General features: G+C 39.1%; 1 protein-coding gene across 6 annotated transcripts in view; it reads left to right on the forward strand.

The window, feature by feature from the left end:
* MACROD2 (mono-ADP ribosylhydrolase 2) overlaps positions 1–17,769 on the forward strand; it is an 884,685-nt gene that overhangs the window by 502,048 nt on the left and 364,868 nt on the right. For all 6 annotated transcript variants that reach the window (XM_082303078.1, XM_082303080.1, XM_082303082.1 and 3 more), the window contains exon 6: positions 4,788–4,909. In XM_082303078.1, coding sequence (XP_082159204.1) covers positions 4,788–4,909 — 122 coding nt within the window. The remainder of the gene's footprint in view (positions 1–4,787; positions 4,910–17,769) is intronic.

Consider the following 17,769-nt stretch of genomic DNA (forward strand, 5'->3'; position numbering starts at 1 on the left):
ATCTCAACTCTGTGTACACAAAGGGATTTATGAACCCATGGACTGCAGCTTTCTTTTTAATGAAGTTTCCTATCAGTGAGCTTGGCTGAAAGACTGACCACAGTAAATCAGCAGCTTCACAGCAGTGCTGGCAGCTTCATTTGACATAAAAGTTAAAATACTACAAATGTGTGGTGTGTGTGGTTAGTGTGGCATTCTCTGAGAGATGACTGTTCCCTGTTTTGATCTGTTTACTTGGTTTTGAAGATCAAAAAAACATGTTTTGGTTTTTGGGAAATGTTTGCATCCCTTATGCCTGTTTGACCTCACTGAGAAGTTGTTGGACCTCAAAGGGTGCAGACGCCACAAGAACAAACAGGAGCCAGCTTTTCCAGCCCAACTAAATCTTTCTGGAGTTTCTCTACATTTCCCCCAATTTAAAAGCCTTTAGGTGATGAGACCAATTCGGTTTCATGCCATTGTGGCCACAGTGTGCCTTCAGACCATGGTCATGCTCATCCCCATGACTGGTGCTCCCACCTGCCTTGCTGCTGCAGTCAGTTTGCCTTCCCTGGTGAAACTCATTCCTGTGTATGTGTCCTGTGGCAATCCTTTACTGTTCTGTTTTCCTTCAGAAAGGCCGTGCTCTTCCCCAGGGTGGATTCTTTTTCTGGCCGGGTGTGGAAGGTGCCAGCTAGGGCTTGCACATCCATGGTTGTCCTTGCCAGCAGTGCTGGAAGTTTACATTTGAGGCTGGCTGCTGTAGAGGGTAGGCAGAAGAGCAGGGCAGCAGTTCTGCCCTGAATTTTCTTGTGGACAAATGTCTTAGATCTCCCCTATGGCACATGCTCCTCCATCCTCCAGCTCTCTGTGGGGAATAATGTGTGAGTGGAAAGGAAACTTTACTGTGACAGCCAAGCTTGAGGTTTGACAGTCTTTGTTGATATATTAAAAATAAATGGTGCTGCTTCTGCCTGTGAAGTCTGATTCTCAGGTAGTAGCTGCATGGGCTGAAGGAGGGGGAAGATCTGTTTTGTTTCTGGTTTGTTTCCTTTATGCCTGTGTAATCTCAAAGGGTTTTTCCCGCCTGCAAACCTTAAGGTATTTTGGAATAGCTTGAGCAGAATAATATGTAGTTTAGGAAATGTATGTTTTACTGATTTTATTGACAATGTACAACAATAAAATTATTACTTCCCTGTTTGTCTGCCAACCATAAAGCACTGGCATATTAGTAATGGTGCTCTGCTAATAAAATCTTTATCACGTGTTTCAGAAAAATAATGTGCCTAAGAAAAGCATTTCTTTTCCAATAATATGCTGCAAACAATTACAGTATTTGTGATATTTTGTAAACCAGTTCATAGAATCATAGAATGCCTTGGGTTGGAAGCAGCCTTAAAGATTATCTAGTTCCAAAGCCCCTGCCATAGGATGCTTCCCACTAGATTGGGTTGGTCAGGGCCTATTCAATTCATAACCGTCTTCTGTGTCCTGTCTAAAGAGACACCTATGATGGAAAAATTAAAACATAAAAGCTAATAACTGCATGAAAGGTTACCTATTTACATGAAGGGTCTGGTGCAGTAATATAGGATGGCTGACAAGGTGCTATGAAAAAATCTAAATTGGGAAATTCTGAAATAAAGATGACAAAATTCTGAATTTATTGAGCTGCGGCTTAAAACTAGTGCTTAATTATGAAAGACTAAATGAATGGAGTTAAAGATTTAGTGAGTGAAATGCATCTAGAAATTATACTGTGGGAATTTTATACAGAAAGACCCCAGCAAGAATTTGGTACTTGATCTGTTCCCCAAAATTCCTTCTTGCCTTTAAGTAATCAATGAATAATTTAAGCCATTATACTTCAGCTTTCGAGGAGCTGCACCTTGAAGTGCAAGAAACTCAGCCTTAGCCAAAAGAGTGAAATCTGTATGATTCTTTTCTTTTGTTATTCATCCTTTACACATTCTTTTCAAGTTAGTTTTATAGTTGTTCCTTTATTTGCTTGTTGGCTGCTGGGCATTGTGAATTTGAAATTCATCGTGATAGCTCTGATCTTGGTGTCTGTAAATGTAGAGTGAACTTGACTGAGATGAGACTCAGGAGTATATTCCTTTAGGCTGGAAAAGACCTCTAAGGTCATTGAGTCCATCCTGTAACCCAGTCTGCCAAGTCTAATGTTGAATCATGTCTCTGGCTCAGTAATTAAAGTTCACCTGTCGTAAAATAAAAAAAACAAGAGAAAAAAGTCAAGAGAAGGGGTTTTTTTTCCTTTCTCTGAAGTTGCCAGCAGTTCCAAATAGAAATGCTCCTTGGAATGTTTTAACCTCCAGGAAACTGCTATAGTCATGAACAGAAATTACAGTCTTTGCTAATGAAAGTACTCACACAATATTATCTCTGCACACAGAAGCAAATTTTAAACTAGCTCTTTCCTTTTTTCAAGTCCTTTCTTAATAGTTCTCAGTTTATGATAGTACTTAACACATCTAAGAGTATAACTCTTTTCTGAACTCAGAGGTTGTTTTAGTGTCCTGCTGTCATCTTGCTCATCAGTGGATAAAGGCTCTACACCTACTTGATGGTTCAGTTGTAGGGAGGGTTCTCTGGAGTCACTATCTGGCAGCTGTGACATTCAACAGAAATTATCCAATCTGTCCATCTTGTTCCTGCAACTGGAGAAAATTACTGTGATCAAAATGGAAAGAAGAGTACCCAACCTTTTATTTACTTCCCAGGAGGCAGGTTTTCTGTAGCAGTTGGGAAGTTCAGCTCTATGCTGGTTTGAGACAAATTTGGAGGAAAATATCCTCTGATAGAAGGCAGGTTAGAGCCGCCCCTCCCCCACCATGTTCAGGAAAAAAAATTTCCTTGGAGGAAAGTGAAGGAAAAAACCCTATTTATTTAACAAACACACGGGAACAGAATAATAATGTTAAATAATAAAACCTCTCACTGTGGAGAGAAACCTGGGGAGATTTCAGAGTCCTTCTGTAGGTGTGGTCTCTCTCCTCCTCCTCCTCCTCGGAGCTGGGTTGTGGGCCCACTTCCGAGGCCTCAGTGGAAAATTCTCCTGATGTGGTCTGATGTTGAAACAGTCCAGAAGAGAAGAAGGGAAAAACTGAAGTCCCAGGAAAATGAAGTTCAACTCTCTGTCTCCCTCCGGAGAAAAGGAGCCGAAAGCTGGCTGAAAAAAAGAGATGGCTGCTTCCTCCACTCTTGCTGCTGCAGAAGCAGAGGAGTGTGTATGTGTGTCCTTGGACACCTGCTTTGAAAAGTCCGCTCGTTTTTTTTCCTCTCTCCCTCCTCTTGGGCTCAGTTTAAAGGCACAGAAAGGTGCAAGATTCATTTCTGGGCATAGAGTGGCAATAGGGGATATAACATCAGAAAGTCACCCCAAGACAAGCTCTTGTAGGTTTCAGTTTCCATCACAGTGAACTCCTCAGCATTTCTGGGCACTGTAAATTAGACGTGCTTTTATTTCCTGATATATCAATACTCAGTGGCTAATGTATAGAAAAATTTTTGCATTTTTCAGAACATTATGGCTCAGCATTAAAGCCACCTTTAATGTAGCAGAGAGCAGGACTTGACAGAGTTAGAAAAAAAAGACAGTGTACATTTTAATGTTAGTTTGTCCATTTTCCCTTATGCTTTGGCATATGTTGGATGGAGATCATCAAAACCAGCTTGGACAAAGAATAATGGTGTTAATTCTGTAGGATTTGTGAGTAAATTAAAATATTCTGGAGTGTAGCAATAGCAGATGTTGCTTGGAAACCTGACCCAGACGGGACAGAAACACAACCTAAAAGGGGACAAGCAGTACTGCAGTTGAAAGTGTTGGCCTAATCCCTGTTTGTGCAACACTGGAAAAAAAATAAATAAATAGTGCCACTGTTTATTTCTGCTATATATTATAGGAAATTATAATGAAAGGGAAAAAAAAGAAAGTCTGCCACCATAACTAATTTTATTATGTTCACATGTACTATAGAAGAATGATGTTTAAAAAGTAATTGTGCTTCATAATAATGGGGGGATAGGAAGGGGGGAGATAAAAACCAATCATAGTAACTTTTAATTTGTAGTTTTCTTTTCAAGATTTTTTTGCTCCAGGCTCTTAAATTCATTTTTCTTGTAGTATTTTAGAGACTTTGATTGACTGCAGCATCTGATTTTGATGACTCCAAAGGCATATACCTAAGATGACTGTGCTTTGTCTATTTGCTTGTTATAAAGTTCTTCAAACAGACTATTTTGTTTTGTTGCATGGCGTCTCCATCTGGTCTGATGTGAGAGGAAAGCACATTTTTTGAATAACCAACACATTCCTAAGTCACAGCTTTTCTTCTTTTCACATGGTTGCTGGGGGAAAACAAAGATGACCTGTGTATCGCCAACGATGTGCTGAGGTTCTGTGTAGTGAACTTTCCCAGTGAGTGGACTTCGAGGAGTGAGAACAAGTGTTTCAAAGTTCTACAGTGTTTACAGTTGTAGAGGCTGAAGATTTAGAGGATTTCTGCAAACCTTTCATCTCTCCTGCATGTGCATTGCAGTAGACCTGTAACAAGTATTCATTGTATCTTTCTCATTTTCTCCTTTAGTCCAAATTCTTCAAAATTTAACCTTTACTGATGTATATTTAATTATCGCACATGGGGATTATGATGTGTTTTCCAGTTAAATACATTTGCTTGCATTGTTATTCATACCATTGTGTATAGCAACAATACCAGATTGAATTGATGTGTGATACAGTAGCATCTTTAATGTTTATCTTCTTTTTCTATTCACTGCAGATGTGATCCATACTGTTGGGCCGATTGCAAGAGGCCATCTCACCGACACTCATAAAGAAAACTTAGCAAGTTGCTATAAATCCTCTCTGAAACTGGCAAAAGAAAATAACATCAGATCAATCGTAAGTATTGTGGGAGAACACATTGTTTTTTCTAATTTGGATCTTAGTTTCCTTGATGTGGAATAATTATGATTGTAAGCTTCCAGATATATTTCTTGCTCTTTACGATGCGAAAACCCAAAAATTTAAACATTATTTGGCCAAAACAATTGCGAGATGAAAGGGCTAAGCTTATTTTAGGAGTTAGGGAAAGTGTGCCTGGTAGTAGGAGTACAAACAGCTGTCTCATTAAAGAGGGGAGGAAGCTGGTCCCATGGCTCATTCTTATACTGTATTATTTATTAAGAAAACCCTTAGAAGCCACTGGTCAGGAGGATAACTGTATGCAGTATAGCCTCCTAAATAGCTGAGAAGTGACTAATTTGTTGCTTATTCTACCCATTAATATTTCTTCCTAAAAATAAGGGTATTGGTCAATTGTCACTGGTTCTAGCACCTTCTCACCAGAATCGATCATAAAATAGCCTATTATATGATATTCCATTGAACTATTTTCTTGGTTTTGGCGGCAAAACTTCAGGAGGAAACACTCTGGAGTGAGTGTCTCCTCCGAAGGGAAAAGGGCCTCCCCTTTTCCTCCACCAACAAGACAAGTGGGTCACAGCAAGTGAAAGTGGGAAAAAAGCAAACTGTTTATTAACACACAAACAAAACCGGGTAGAACAGGGAAAAAAAAAAACCTCAAAATACAACAAATTCCCGGAGAGGGAACAGACACACGGGCTTGGACCAGCAGGCTCCCCAGACTGGCAAGGAGGGAAGGGAGGCAGTGAGGCAAGGGGAAGGGAAGGGCAAAAAGAAAAAGAAAAACCAACAGAACGTTTTTCCTGCTAGCCAGAACACAAAAGAAACCCAAAGAGCAGCACGGTGCTCCTGGCGCATCCCTCCCGAGCCCTGCCGAGCCCCACAGAGCCCCTGAGCCGTTGGGCCCAGCCCTTTGAACCGCCCCAGTCGGTCCCGTGGCCATCGTAAAGGCACAGCGTCTTTGGACATTGGGCGGACGGTTAAGGAATAAAGTGGCCTCGTAACATCACCCCAGGACAACTATACAATTCCTTGAACTTGAAATACATGGTACGGTTTTGTACCTCAAAGTGCCAAATTTTCAAAGGCCACAGAGAAAAGGAGCTTTTCCCTTTCCCGCTCCAGAGATTTAATTCTGTAGCTCACACCACTGCAGCTTAAGTCTTCAGATATGCATAGGTTAGTTCCTTGTAGCATTCTGAGCCTGACTTCACACTTTTGGGGTCATTTTGGCTCGTTATATGATAGCACATATGTTTGGCAACTTAGAATGAAAACATACAATCTTAAAAAAAGGTAAGCTGAACCAATGGTGTTATAGGAGGGTGTAATATACAGTAAGGGAAAGCTATTAACACTGAAATATCACAGATGGAAAATAAAGCTTTTTGAGGAGAGGGGCAGGACAGTTTGTAGGGCTTTGAATCCAAGTTAGATAGGCCCTTCAGAGCCAAACCTGATGAATATCACTTATTTCTTTCTTTTTGGTGAGAGCTGTGCTCTTGAACACTTTTTGTGCTCATGACATCCTCTCTCTGCTTCTCAAAATGATGTCCAGCAATCCCTCTTTTTGCCATTATACAAACCATTGTGGGGTTTGTTTTCTTTGGTGGGTTTGGGTTTTTTTTTTTTTAATTCTAGGCATAAAAATAAGAACTGAAAACAACCTTGGGTTGGTGGGCATGTTTTGGACCTTTTCTGTTGCCATTTAAACACCCAAGGATGTTCATGTCCTGCTGTGATTCTCATTGGAGACCTTAAGAGCTTTGTGCAGTTGCTCCTACATCCATCCTTGTTTCTGCCTGTGCAAATACAGGCTTTTGGGGCACTCAGGTTAGTGTGAATAAAGTTCCTAATAGGATGTGGGAACAAGAAAATAGAATAATAATTATGAAAGGGTGTAAAAAAGAATATTGAAATAACAAAGGAAAAACTTTAGTAGGCATTGGTCAATGCAGGTAATGCTTGTATCTGTAAGGAGTCTGTAATTTTTAGGACATTCTGGGTGGTAGCATGCTGTTTAACATGGAATAATTAAAAGGAATTGTACTCATGGAAACTAGCCTGATATTTTAATAAGAAAAGATAACCACAGGAGAAATCATCCACAGGTTATTTCCTTGCTGGTTAAGTGTTGTTGACTGTGCACCTGTTTGAGATAAAAAATACTCAGCACCCAGACTTGCAGAACACAGCTGCACAAGCTGAACAGGAGCCAAGAGCCATTCATTCATACCATAGCATTTAGTAGCTTAGCAAGCAATATGGATTTTAAAGTCCACATGACAGATCATGGACTGTTCTGAAAAGCCCTAAGTCCAGTGAATTCAATGATGCCCTGGGAAGTGAAGGCTACTTGAGTGTCTGTCCTAATGAACAAATCAAGCCTGGAGAAAAGTAAAATGTATAATTCATTCAATTAGGGAGCAGTAGATTTCTGTGAGTCTGAAGGCACAGAATGCAAAGTGTAAGTGGGTTTCATGAGATCCAGTATAGTAGGCATAGAGGGAAAGGAAAGAAAGTGAATAAAAATATCTGTAGATTTCTGAGGCTTGCAGAGACCCGATAGAGGGAGCAAAGGATTCAAATTGACTCAAACAGACATTTGAGTGTAGACTGGATTATGACAACAGAAATAATTGCAGTACAAAGAAGACAGACAGAAATTGAGGGGGGGGGGGGGAAAGGTTACCCATGTAAAATAAGCAGAGAAAATCAGCTGTGCTGCTGGATGGCCTATTTTGGCTTCCTCTTTAACAAGAAGTTTAAATAAGTGTGTGAAAGAGAAAAACAAGGAATTTAAAAATAGATAATGAGTTAAAGCAGGAAAAGCCCTATATTTATGACTCGTAAATAAATAGGTATTGGTGATAGCAAGTTGCAGTATGCTAAAAGAATTAACTAAACCAGAGAGCATTGGTGCACTAGCAATTGTAATAACTGAGAAGGAAGCAGGAAGACATTAAAGGATTTTAACTGCACAGATGTGTTACCTTCAAAACAGAAAGGACAGTAAGTCTAGAAATTCATGTAAAAACAGGAAAAAGCCCGACCACAACTGAAATTATTTTGAACGTGAATTGTGTCAAAGGAGTTAGAATTGCTGGAGGCATTATGAATAGAGAGTGATGATGAATGGCAAAGTATTGAGCTGGACCGAAGCATGTAGGGTGACTCAGGGTGCACCACTAAATGCAGTTTAATTTAACATCTTAATGATTTTTGAAGAGTACATGAACAGCTCATTAATTACATTTACAAATGATACTACAATAGGCAGTGTTGCAAACACTAGAAAAGGACAGAGATATATGATAACGATTGGAATCTGTGAATATAACCTCATCATCATCCACTCCAGTACCAGAAGGGAGTTTCTGCCTTTGTTGCAATGGAAGAGAGGTCAGAAATGGAGCTGAAAGCTACAGAGGAACTCAGCACAGGAATAGATGGAGTAGCATCTGGTAGGGAAAAATAACCCAGTTCACAAATAGTCAAAGTGTGTCAAAAAACCTGCACAATGAGGAAATGGTCTTGAATAATCAGTCTCAAATTGGATATACTTAAAGCAGTTACTTGTTTCACTATTACATATTGTTGATCTGCCTATGATGAGAAATGATGGATGCCATAGAGATTGTATTTCAGTTCAAAGTGGACTGGGGAGGACAGGAATAGGATTCAAAATAGACCCAAACTCTCTTACACGTATGTGTATGTAGTAGTTTTACACACTGAGGAAGGAAAGCAATAGCCTTGAAATACTGTGTGCATTCTGAGGTGCAGCTTTATGGAGGGAGAAGAGAACAATATCATTGCGTGTATGACAACAGGGCAATTGTGTGGTGCAGCTGATAGTAATTTAGGTTGCGTTCACATCCAAGGTGTCCAGGCATGGATGAGAGCAACTCTGGCTAACTCCTGAGGGAGCACTGATATATCATCTGATCACGTTATCATCTTGGTATCAAAAAAAAAAAAGGTGGGTACAACTGAAAATGAGATGAGGGAATGTAATGAAATGCCAGTCAGAGTGATTGCTAAGGCTCATAATCCACCGGCAAGCCCAGCCGTGGGTGAGGATCTGCATAGCCATTAAGGCAGGAAGAAAAGCCTCAGGAACAAATTTGATCATCTGCATGATTGCTCAGAGAAATCACACAGCCCCTGACATGTGTCTCCTGAGCCTGTTTTCTCAAACGTTTTATATTCAATATGAGGTTTCAAATGCCATATCAGCTATTTTGTACGGAGTTTGTCTCTCTCAGGTCATCTGCTCCATCTGCCTTCTAGGTTGCCGAAGTTTGTGTTAGTGTTTGTCCTTGTTATCTTGCATTCCCAAATCCACGCGTTGCTTTTCCCTCACTTGTTCATGTAGCTGTGTTCCCTCGAGGACACTTGAGCTGCTGTCTGACTATTTGTGTGGTCAGGGTGAACCTTTTGTATTGGATAAGTCTTATTTATACAGTCCTCTGTCTGGTGAAAGAGGATACTTGAGACGGGTTTCTGTTTATCTCCACTTAAGTTGGTACAGCTGAATGAGAGAAAAAATACTTAGGGCAATTCAAAGAGAGTAAAGTTAGCATTTGAGCAAATTAATTTTCTTAAATGTTCAGAGTAATCTCTTAATAATAAAAACTTTGTGTTTTGATGTTGGTCTCTTTTGCACAGTACTAGGGATTGCTATCATGCATCAGCTAAATCTCTGCTGCCTGAAACACTGGAAATACATTATAGGTACCGAATCTTTACTGAAAGAAGATACAGTAAAAAATAATCTAATAGATACTTTCCCCCCGTTTTTCTGTACTGGTTTTCTAAGTAAGAGTTTTACGGGCCAATTAGTTGTTGGGTTATCAGGCAGACTCGGGGAGTTGTAATCACTGTTTTCAGATTTTAAATTGGTCCGCTCTTTACACAGTCTTTGAAATTATTTACTCTGTATGCTCCTAAGTTTTTCATGGGACCTCTCATCCTGCTTTTCTTTGCATGCACTGCTTTGAAGCCATCTGATACCCTGGAAGCTTTCTGAACATCAAACACTTCCCTGCCACCTATTTCATTCAGACTTAGCTTGTGGTTAAAAAAATTTCAATCAATTGCTGTCAGTCAGAGCCAGGACTGCAGTTAGACAGGGACTTTATGAACTGCACAGAAAATACGAAAAGATGGTGTGTGTTGCTGTGGGTGGGATCCAAGCCAAAAGAGCTGCAGTGTGTTTGCAGAGAAGAAAAGCTGGTGCTGGTCCCTCACTCAGAAGGCAGGGCAGGCTTCCTCCACAATGGTTAAGGAAATGGAGGAGTTCTGTTTGGGACTACAACTCTGCTGTTGTTCAGGACTGTGTTCAGAATTGCAGTCTTCAGGAACACTTCATGTTGGCAGGGGGTGAATTGTAAAGCTTTAACAAGAAGCATTTCTTTAGCCCACAACCTCTAACCTCCACTTTGAGGGAGAATTATGGGGGACCAAAAGGGGCAGGAGAAAATCCTCTAAGAATGTGGCTTTTTGAGTTCCAGAAGGAGCTCTGCTTATCACCAACAAATGTATTAACAACATTATATACAAAATACAGATTTTTTCCTATTGGTCCCCAAAGTTAGGTGGGGAAGAGTTCATGCAGTTCTAGAGTCTTACTAGATTAGCTTTGCTGTGGCATTAAAAAAACACCACACCAAAAAGATCAGTCTCTTTCTGCCTGGGTGTTTGTGCTGTGAATGCAGAAAGTTGTCCTGCTCCAGGGAAAACCTCTTAGCTGGACTTCTCAGAACAACCAGACTGCTCCTCCTGTCTGAAGTATGTGAAAAGGCAGAAGGCCATCTCAAAATATCTCAGCAGTGAGGGCCTATTCAAGGGCTGACTTGCTCATCATCAGGTCGAGTGGAAAAGCCATTGCTTGGTGGTGGGATGGCCAGTGACCTGTAATGATGGGATATTTCTGGGAGAGTAGGTTGTCTCTTTGGGCTCTGAATAAAGTGTGTCCCTCCTGTGCACACAGCTTAATACTGCATTTTTGGGAGCTTTTTTACAAAAGCATGTTGAATAGGATCAGGACGTGCTTTTTGAAATCCATGTTTTGCCTCCATTTCTGGGGTCTTCCGTCACTGTGTACAATGCATGATACTAGCTGTGCATTTCCAGGGGCTTTACAATTAGAGTATTACTTTAGGCTTTGTTAGATAAATACTTCTTTCATTTATAATTAAGTTAATCTACAGGGAATTTCAACATGTATCCTTTTTGTAGGTGTTTTTCGTAAACAAGAGTCATTTAATTATATTTTGTCTGATTAGCAAATACAAATACTAGTATAACTTGTACAGAAACACAACTTAATAATTTGTACAGAAACACAATTATTCAGAGCAGCATATGAAAATACATCAGGAAAGGTACCTGCCACTTACCCATTTCTAGCACTTAAGAAACAAACAAATCTTTTCATTGTCTAAAATATTTGTCTCCACCTGTAATTAGGGATTTTAAAAATAGCTATACACCAGTATTCTTGGTGTTTGTATCCACTTTCAAGAGGAAGCTGTACTTCTGCTAGGCTGCCCAGTTTCATTGAGCTTCATTTGAGTGGAGACACGTTTAGCCTCTGTGATGCCTGAATCTTCAATTATAACTCATAGACTGAAGTTTTCAATATCTATTTCAAACCCAGTGTGTTCTCAGCTCCTCCTGTTGTAAATTATAAAATTCATGAAAGAGGAATTTTGTCTGAATTGTAGGAAAATGCTTAAAAAGGTGCACTATTGTGTATTGGTCTAACAATTTGGTTTGCACTCTTGCCTTTACCTGTCTTGTTCTCTTATGCTGTAGAGTTATGTTTTAGGGAAAAGTAAGTGATTTTTTTATTATTTCCAAGGAAACTTATTTCTTGCTGAGAATGTTGCCATAGCAATGAGTTCTAAGTCTGAAATTCCTACAGGTTGACTTTATCATCTTGTTTTCTGATATAGATTCATATCCATCAATCAGAAGAGTTGCTTTGGAGGGAAATTTTCACAGTACCATAAATCCACTTAATTTGTTTCTTCGAAACACTTGTTTAACTTCTAAGCTATGATACGATTGATGTTATGTTTTTAGACTCAGTTTTCTCTCCAGCTTAGCCTTCCTCTTTTTTTTTCCTTTTTAGCTTTCTTTTCTTAGATATTTTCCAGATAATATCCTTAAAAATTAATCTACTTACTACTTTTAAGTTTTTCAGTTTGTTTAATCATCACATTGGCATCAAATGAGGGGTTTGTGATCTTTCCTTGTGGTTCCAGAAATTATTATAGTTTGCCATACTTTTCTTAATCAAAGGTGAACCTGCTGCTTTGTTTTGGATGTGCTTCCAACCATTTCTTCCAAAATGATCCTGGTAGATTGACTTGCAATCCTGTTTCTTCGGTAAGGGTATCATTAAATGAGATGTATTCAGTGAGATCAAGTGTAAATTGCTTCACCTAAAAATAGAGATGCTCATTCAATTGAGAAAGGCTGAGGAATGACTGAAGCACTGGGCAGAGATTCCTCAGAGAATAAGCTGAAGTTGGCAGTGGGTCATGCACTGGAGGTGGGGTGAGAACCTCACACTGGTATGGGAAAACCAAGAAAGGAGCAGTTATGACAATTAAACAGGAAAAATTGTGAAGCTACCTGTTGTGGTACTGTGTCCAATGTGGGCAAGACAGTGTCTTAGCCACAAATGGAGGTAGAAGGATGCCAAAAGTAGAGTGACAGTGAAAGGATTTTAAGCCCAGAGTAAAGAAGACTAAAGATGAGGAGAGGAAGATAAAAAAACCCTAATACATAAGAAACTACTGAGGAGTAAAAGTAAATTTTTGTCTGGGCTGGAGACAGGACAAGAAGAAACAGACTGAAGTTATAGGACTGGACATTTAGGTTAGAGATTATGAGTAATTTCCTAACTGGAAGGTTGGTAAAACATTAGGAAAATTGCTTAGGAAAGTTGTGGTTTCCCCAGTATGTGTAGGTGGGCCATCACTAGCATTTAAATTTTGATTCTGCTGCTGTGTGGTTATATATGCAGTATATATTTCCTAGGAGGAAGTGGATTTGTTTGATTTGATGCTTGAAATGTATTACAGTGTTTGCTTACTATGGCTAAGAGTGGCAGAAGCAGCTCAGAGGGATACAATGATCCATTGTGAATATGTTTTACAGCAAGACACCACACAGAAATTTTTTATTGTAACAGTGATGATAGTGTGACCTGATGTGATTCTCCCTTTTTCTAAAGTATGTAGTGGACTATGTATGTGATGCCTCCTGAATAGGAATATCCACCCCTCCCCTTAGGGATGAACACCTTACCTTAGGTGCTCAGAAGTGTTTTGAGTACAGACAGGGACAGGAATAGCCCAAAACTAAGCAAGTGCTTGAAACTCTGACAGCAGATGGATCTCAGCATGCTGGGGCTCAGATACTGCACCAAGGGGCATTAACAGAGGACAAAAGCTAATACAGCCCTTTCACACACCTCGTTCATCTTGGACCACAAACAATCTAGATGGTATAAAGAAATAATTGTGGTGCTTTAATAAGCTGCATTACTAGGCAGTCTCAGTTCTCAGTTTTGTTGTTCTGTGATGTTACTGTTGTAGCTGTTTTGTAACATGGTGATCTTTGTGATGAGAAGAGGGAGAAGTGTGAGTTATATTTGGGGAGGGTTTAATGAAATACTGACTAAACACTTTGGAAAAAAACCAAAATTACTTGTTTGGGAATAAATTCTGCAAGTTTGTATATGTGATGGGTTTAATGTGTGATAATTTTCCAATCACCCTGTGGGAATTCTGTGCTTAAAAGGGTGAGACTTTCTAGAAACACTGCCTGTTGGCTCAATAATTGGGCAACTGTCTCATTAGGAAACGATAAAGTACAGATCTGTCAGACAGTGGACCACAATGTTGGTTATATGAGACAGCTCATAAAAGCCAGGGATTGCTGGAAAGTCTACATCATAAAATGTGAAGGAAGAGAATTTTTGATGTTTCTGTGAAGAGGATATCATGCTTCATTTGGATTTAAAAAGAATTTTAAAAACTAATAAAAGTAGACTAGAGGTATTCTTATTTGCATGCACATCTCAGCTGTGCAGAGTCAAGCATTTAAGAAGCTTGTCATATTTGAATAGCACATTCTTGTAATGGAAATTAATAGTAAAAGTTGATGGTATATACAAATTCCTATCAAATCCCAGAGAAGTGGTGAGCTGTGGCCTTCAGGCTCTGTGCAGTCATTGTTGTCCTTGTATCTTGCTTCCTTTCATTGACCTATTCCCTGTCACCTTGTTGGCAATTTGTAGGCTCTTCAGGAGGGCTTGTATTTGCTCTGTAAGGTCAATCAGTGCAATCCCTGTTAAGACTCATGGGATTCTCAGCAACAGCATTAATGCAAAATAAAAGTTGCAACAGGGTTGGTTTTTTTGGGGGGTGTTTTTGGCACTGACTGCAGTGCCATCACCAGAAGTGGAGTCAAATTCTGCTGAAATTAGAAATTGCTTATTCGCGGGTTTTTCTCTTGGAGGTACCTTCTGTGATCCGTAAAAATGAGTGAAGGGCTTTCTGGCAGATAGTGACTTATCAGTACCAGATTTTTTTTTTTCCCTTGAAATTTGATGTTGAGGAAGAGAACGTGTGATACTGCATTTTAGCACTGCCTGGTTCTCCCGAGGTCCCTGTCACTTGGTGTTTTTTCATCTGTTAATTTTGAAACACTTCTGTACATCCCATTTGCATTTTTTAAACATTAACTTATCTTTGCAAAGAACAAACAATAGCATGAAATTTTTATCTGGTTTTTTTACTTGAAATCAGTCAATTTTTCAAATAGCAAATTAAAAAAGCAGTCATTTTGAACATTGTTTTCATATGTACATAGCTAATATGAAGCAAAGAAATGAGCAATTAAAAGCATAAATTATTCTGTGTATTAGATGGTCATCATAATACTTACATAGGTTAAAAAAAATCATGACAGCATAATATCTATTTAGGATCAGAGTAGATATATTGGAAAGTAATTTTGCAGAATAATCAGAAGGGGCATGCTTTTGTCACCTTATTTGACAACTCATTAAATATGATTTTCCTGAATTGCTAGTAGTTGCTTGGAGCAATTTACATTATGCAGAAATTATATATTGAATCATGGTTCATATAAAGAAACAGCCATGTTCAGTAGTCAGCTACAGAATTTATACCCTTACCTGAGAGGTTTTTTAATATTATTACTGTGGGATGATGTCAAGTTATCTTTTAAGGTCTCTAAAGCATTAAACCACTGTAATTGGAGTAATATAATTTAAGTTATATGACTGGTATTTATCCTGATGAAATATTAATTTCTTTCATCTGAAAAACTGTTCTCACCAAATATAAAACTACATGCAGTCCATATTCAAGTAAACAGTTTAGCAGCCTGATTTTTCAAGGCTGACTCCCGTATCAACTCCTAGTGATGCCTGTCAGTTAGGATTTAGAGTTTTGTTGATAGCAGAGATGAAAACAAATATAACAAATAGAGTTAGTTGCTTTGGTAACAGAAAATATGATATAAAAGATGTTATTGTAGCGTTTTTGTAGTATGACTTCCTGTGGCTTGTCATGGAAGGGCATCACTGCTAGGGGAAATAATAATTTTAAATTGGGGCAATTATACGTAAATAAATTTTTCATTTGCTCTTGTTAAGCCTTTCCTAAAAGATGACTGCGTGAGCAAAAGCCGTAAGCCAAGGACACACATTTCTGCAGACTATAATTAGCTTTAGCACATTTCGTTTACTAGTGGTCTTACTAAAAATTATTATTTATTCTATTCTCATTGAAATATCACATTATAAATCTTCTTCTAAATAGAAAAATCAGTGTATTGCTGGGTTTTATGAGTTGCCATACCTTTCTGAACTTTCTTTGACATATACTGGCTGTATTAAACCTTTATGAATTAAATCTTAGCCTCAGAACCATGCACTTCTGGAGAGGTTGAACTCACATGAGACAGTGATTTTAGTTCATAATACTTGATGTAGTTTGGACAGAAGCCAGGCTTAGTGTTTGGGCAGAATTATCCACTGACATGTCCTCTTTGAACAGCTGAGTCCATGCTTCCGTAACCAGAGGGCAGTTTTTCCCCTGCTTGTGTGAAAGGGGAAGACTGAAAGCATGTCAGAACCCACAAGAAAGGTTAGAGAGAATATTCCCACCAAATTTTTATATTCATTATCTTTTGGTATTCCCCATTGTGGAATGCATCCCTCCCTTAGTCAAGCAGAGAGAGTCAGGCTTTGTGGCAGATTGAATTCTTCTGGCGTGGTAGTGATGGGATTGATCCCCCCTAGTTTGTAAGCAGATGATGTTGTTTTAGTGCGACTTCTCTGTGTTCATTACTTTGGCATGCCCTGGATTTGTCTGTGCCTGCCTTTGTGAATGTGCTTCTTTGTGTTTTGTCATGCTGGAACTGCAGCGTGCCCTCCCCCCCCCGCCACCATTGTCACGTCCCTGAAGCTCAACATCTGAGCATCTGAGCGTGTGCAGTACAGAAAACTTTGTACCTGGCTGCCTCCTGCAGAAGGAGGAAATACTGCCATTAATGATTCTGGATCACTAAAATGTGTCTAATACTGGTCTTAAATCTCCATCTCCTACTCAGTTCTCATTTATGTCTCAAGTATCTTGTGTGAGCGTTTTTCCAGCTGGATCATTGCATATTGGAATTTTGGTTTTAAAGCAAAATACACAATGATACAAAGCATTTCTCACAATTCTGTGACATGCCAACATTCCTGTTTGACATTCCTTATCTATTCTTCCATTTTCAAATACACCAAGAGTAAGTTTGGTGGTGAGGATGAGCTCAAGACAAATGTAGGTCATTAAACTGTCACATTTTCTTTCTTTCTGCTGAATTCATGTCTCCCTTGAATTCTAATTTCCCTGTTTATGTACCATCGTGCCATATTTTCTTTCTTTAACAGAGAAACACATTGTTCCAAACACGATATTATTACTTACTGCAATCTTGAATTGTTATGTTGTTGTCTGTAGCTTTGTTTTTTTAAGTGTTTATGTACGTTCCTTCTTTGATCCCTCAAAGTGTGCTTCATAATGTTTGAATTCCAAAGGACATTTATTTATCCATTTTTCTAATCTTTCCTCATCACCCTTTTGTTCTTTGTTCTCATGTGTCTTCATTATTTCACCCCTTTTGAATAATATGTTGAATTTTTAAGGGTCTGTGACTATCAAAGCTGCTGAGTTGCATTAAGTAGAAGCAAAGTTGTGTCCAGGCCCAGCTAAAACAGCAGATACGTAAAGATTGTCATTTGGTTATCTCTCCCTAACACATCCCTTCTCCATTGCCCTGGTAGAGAGATGAGGAATATGACATAAAAGCTAAATTTTCGCTGCAGTATTAATATCTGAATGCTCATAATTCACCAGTTCAGTTCCCCGTTTTCTCAGGAAAGCAAGCAAAGCCCACTGCACCATATCCAGGTATATTAAAAATAAAATAGAGAAACTCTGCTAAAAGAGTTGGTATTCTTAAAACAAAAATACAGTCTCATTAGACCACCAACCATTTGGTGCTCCAAGAACCACATTGCTAGAAAACTGTGAGGTGGCAATGCTGCCGGACACTGGTTCAGTTGGGTAAGCTGCCATCCGAGCTGATGTATATTCATCATACTTCACCCCCAGAAGCTAATGACATTAATGACAGCTAATTCTGCTTAGGCCTGATGGTGGTGGTGACTACAGCTTGTAATCAGGCGTTAGAAACATCCCACTTGATAAATTCATGGATGCTGAGCCAAATCACCC

Source organism: Coloeus monedula (assembly GCF_965178545.1).
Source record: "Coloeus monedula genome assembly, chromosome: 2".
NCBI lineage: Eukaryota > Metazoa > Chordata > Aves > Passeriformes > Corvidae > Coloeus > Coloeus monedula.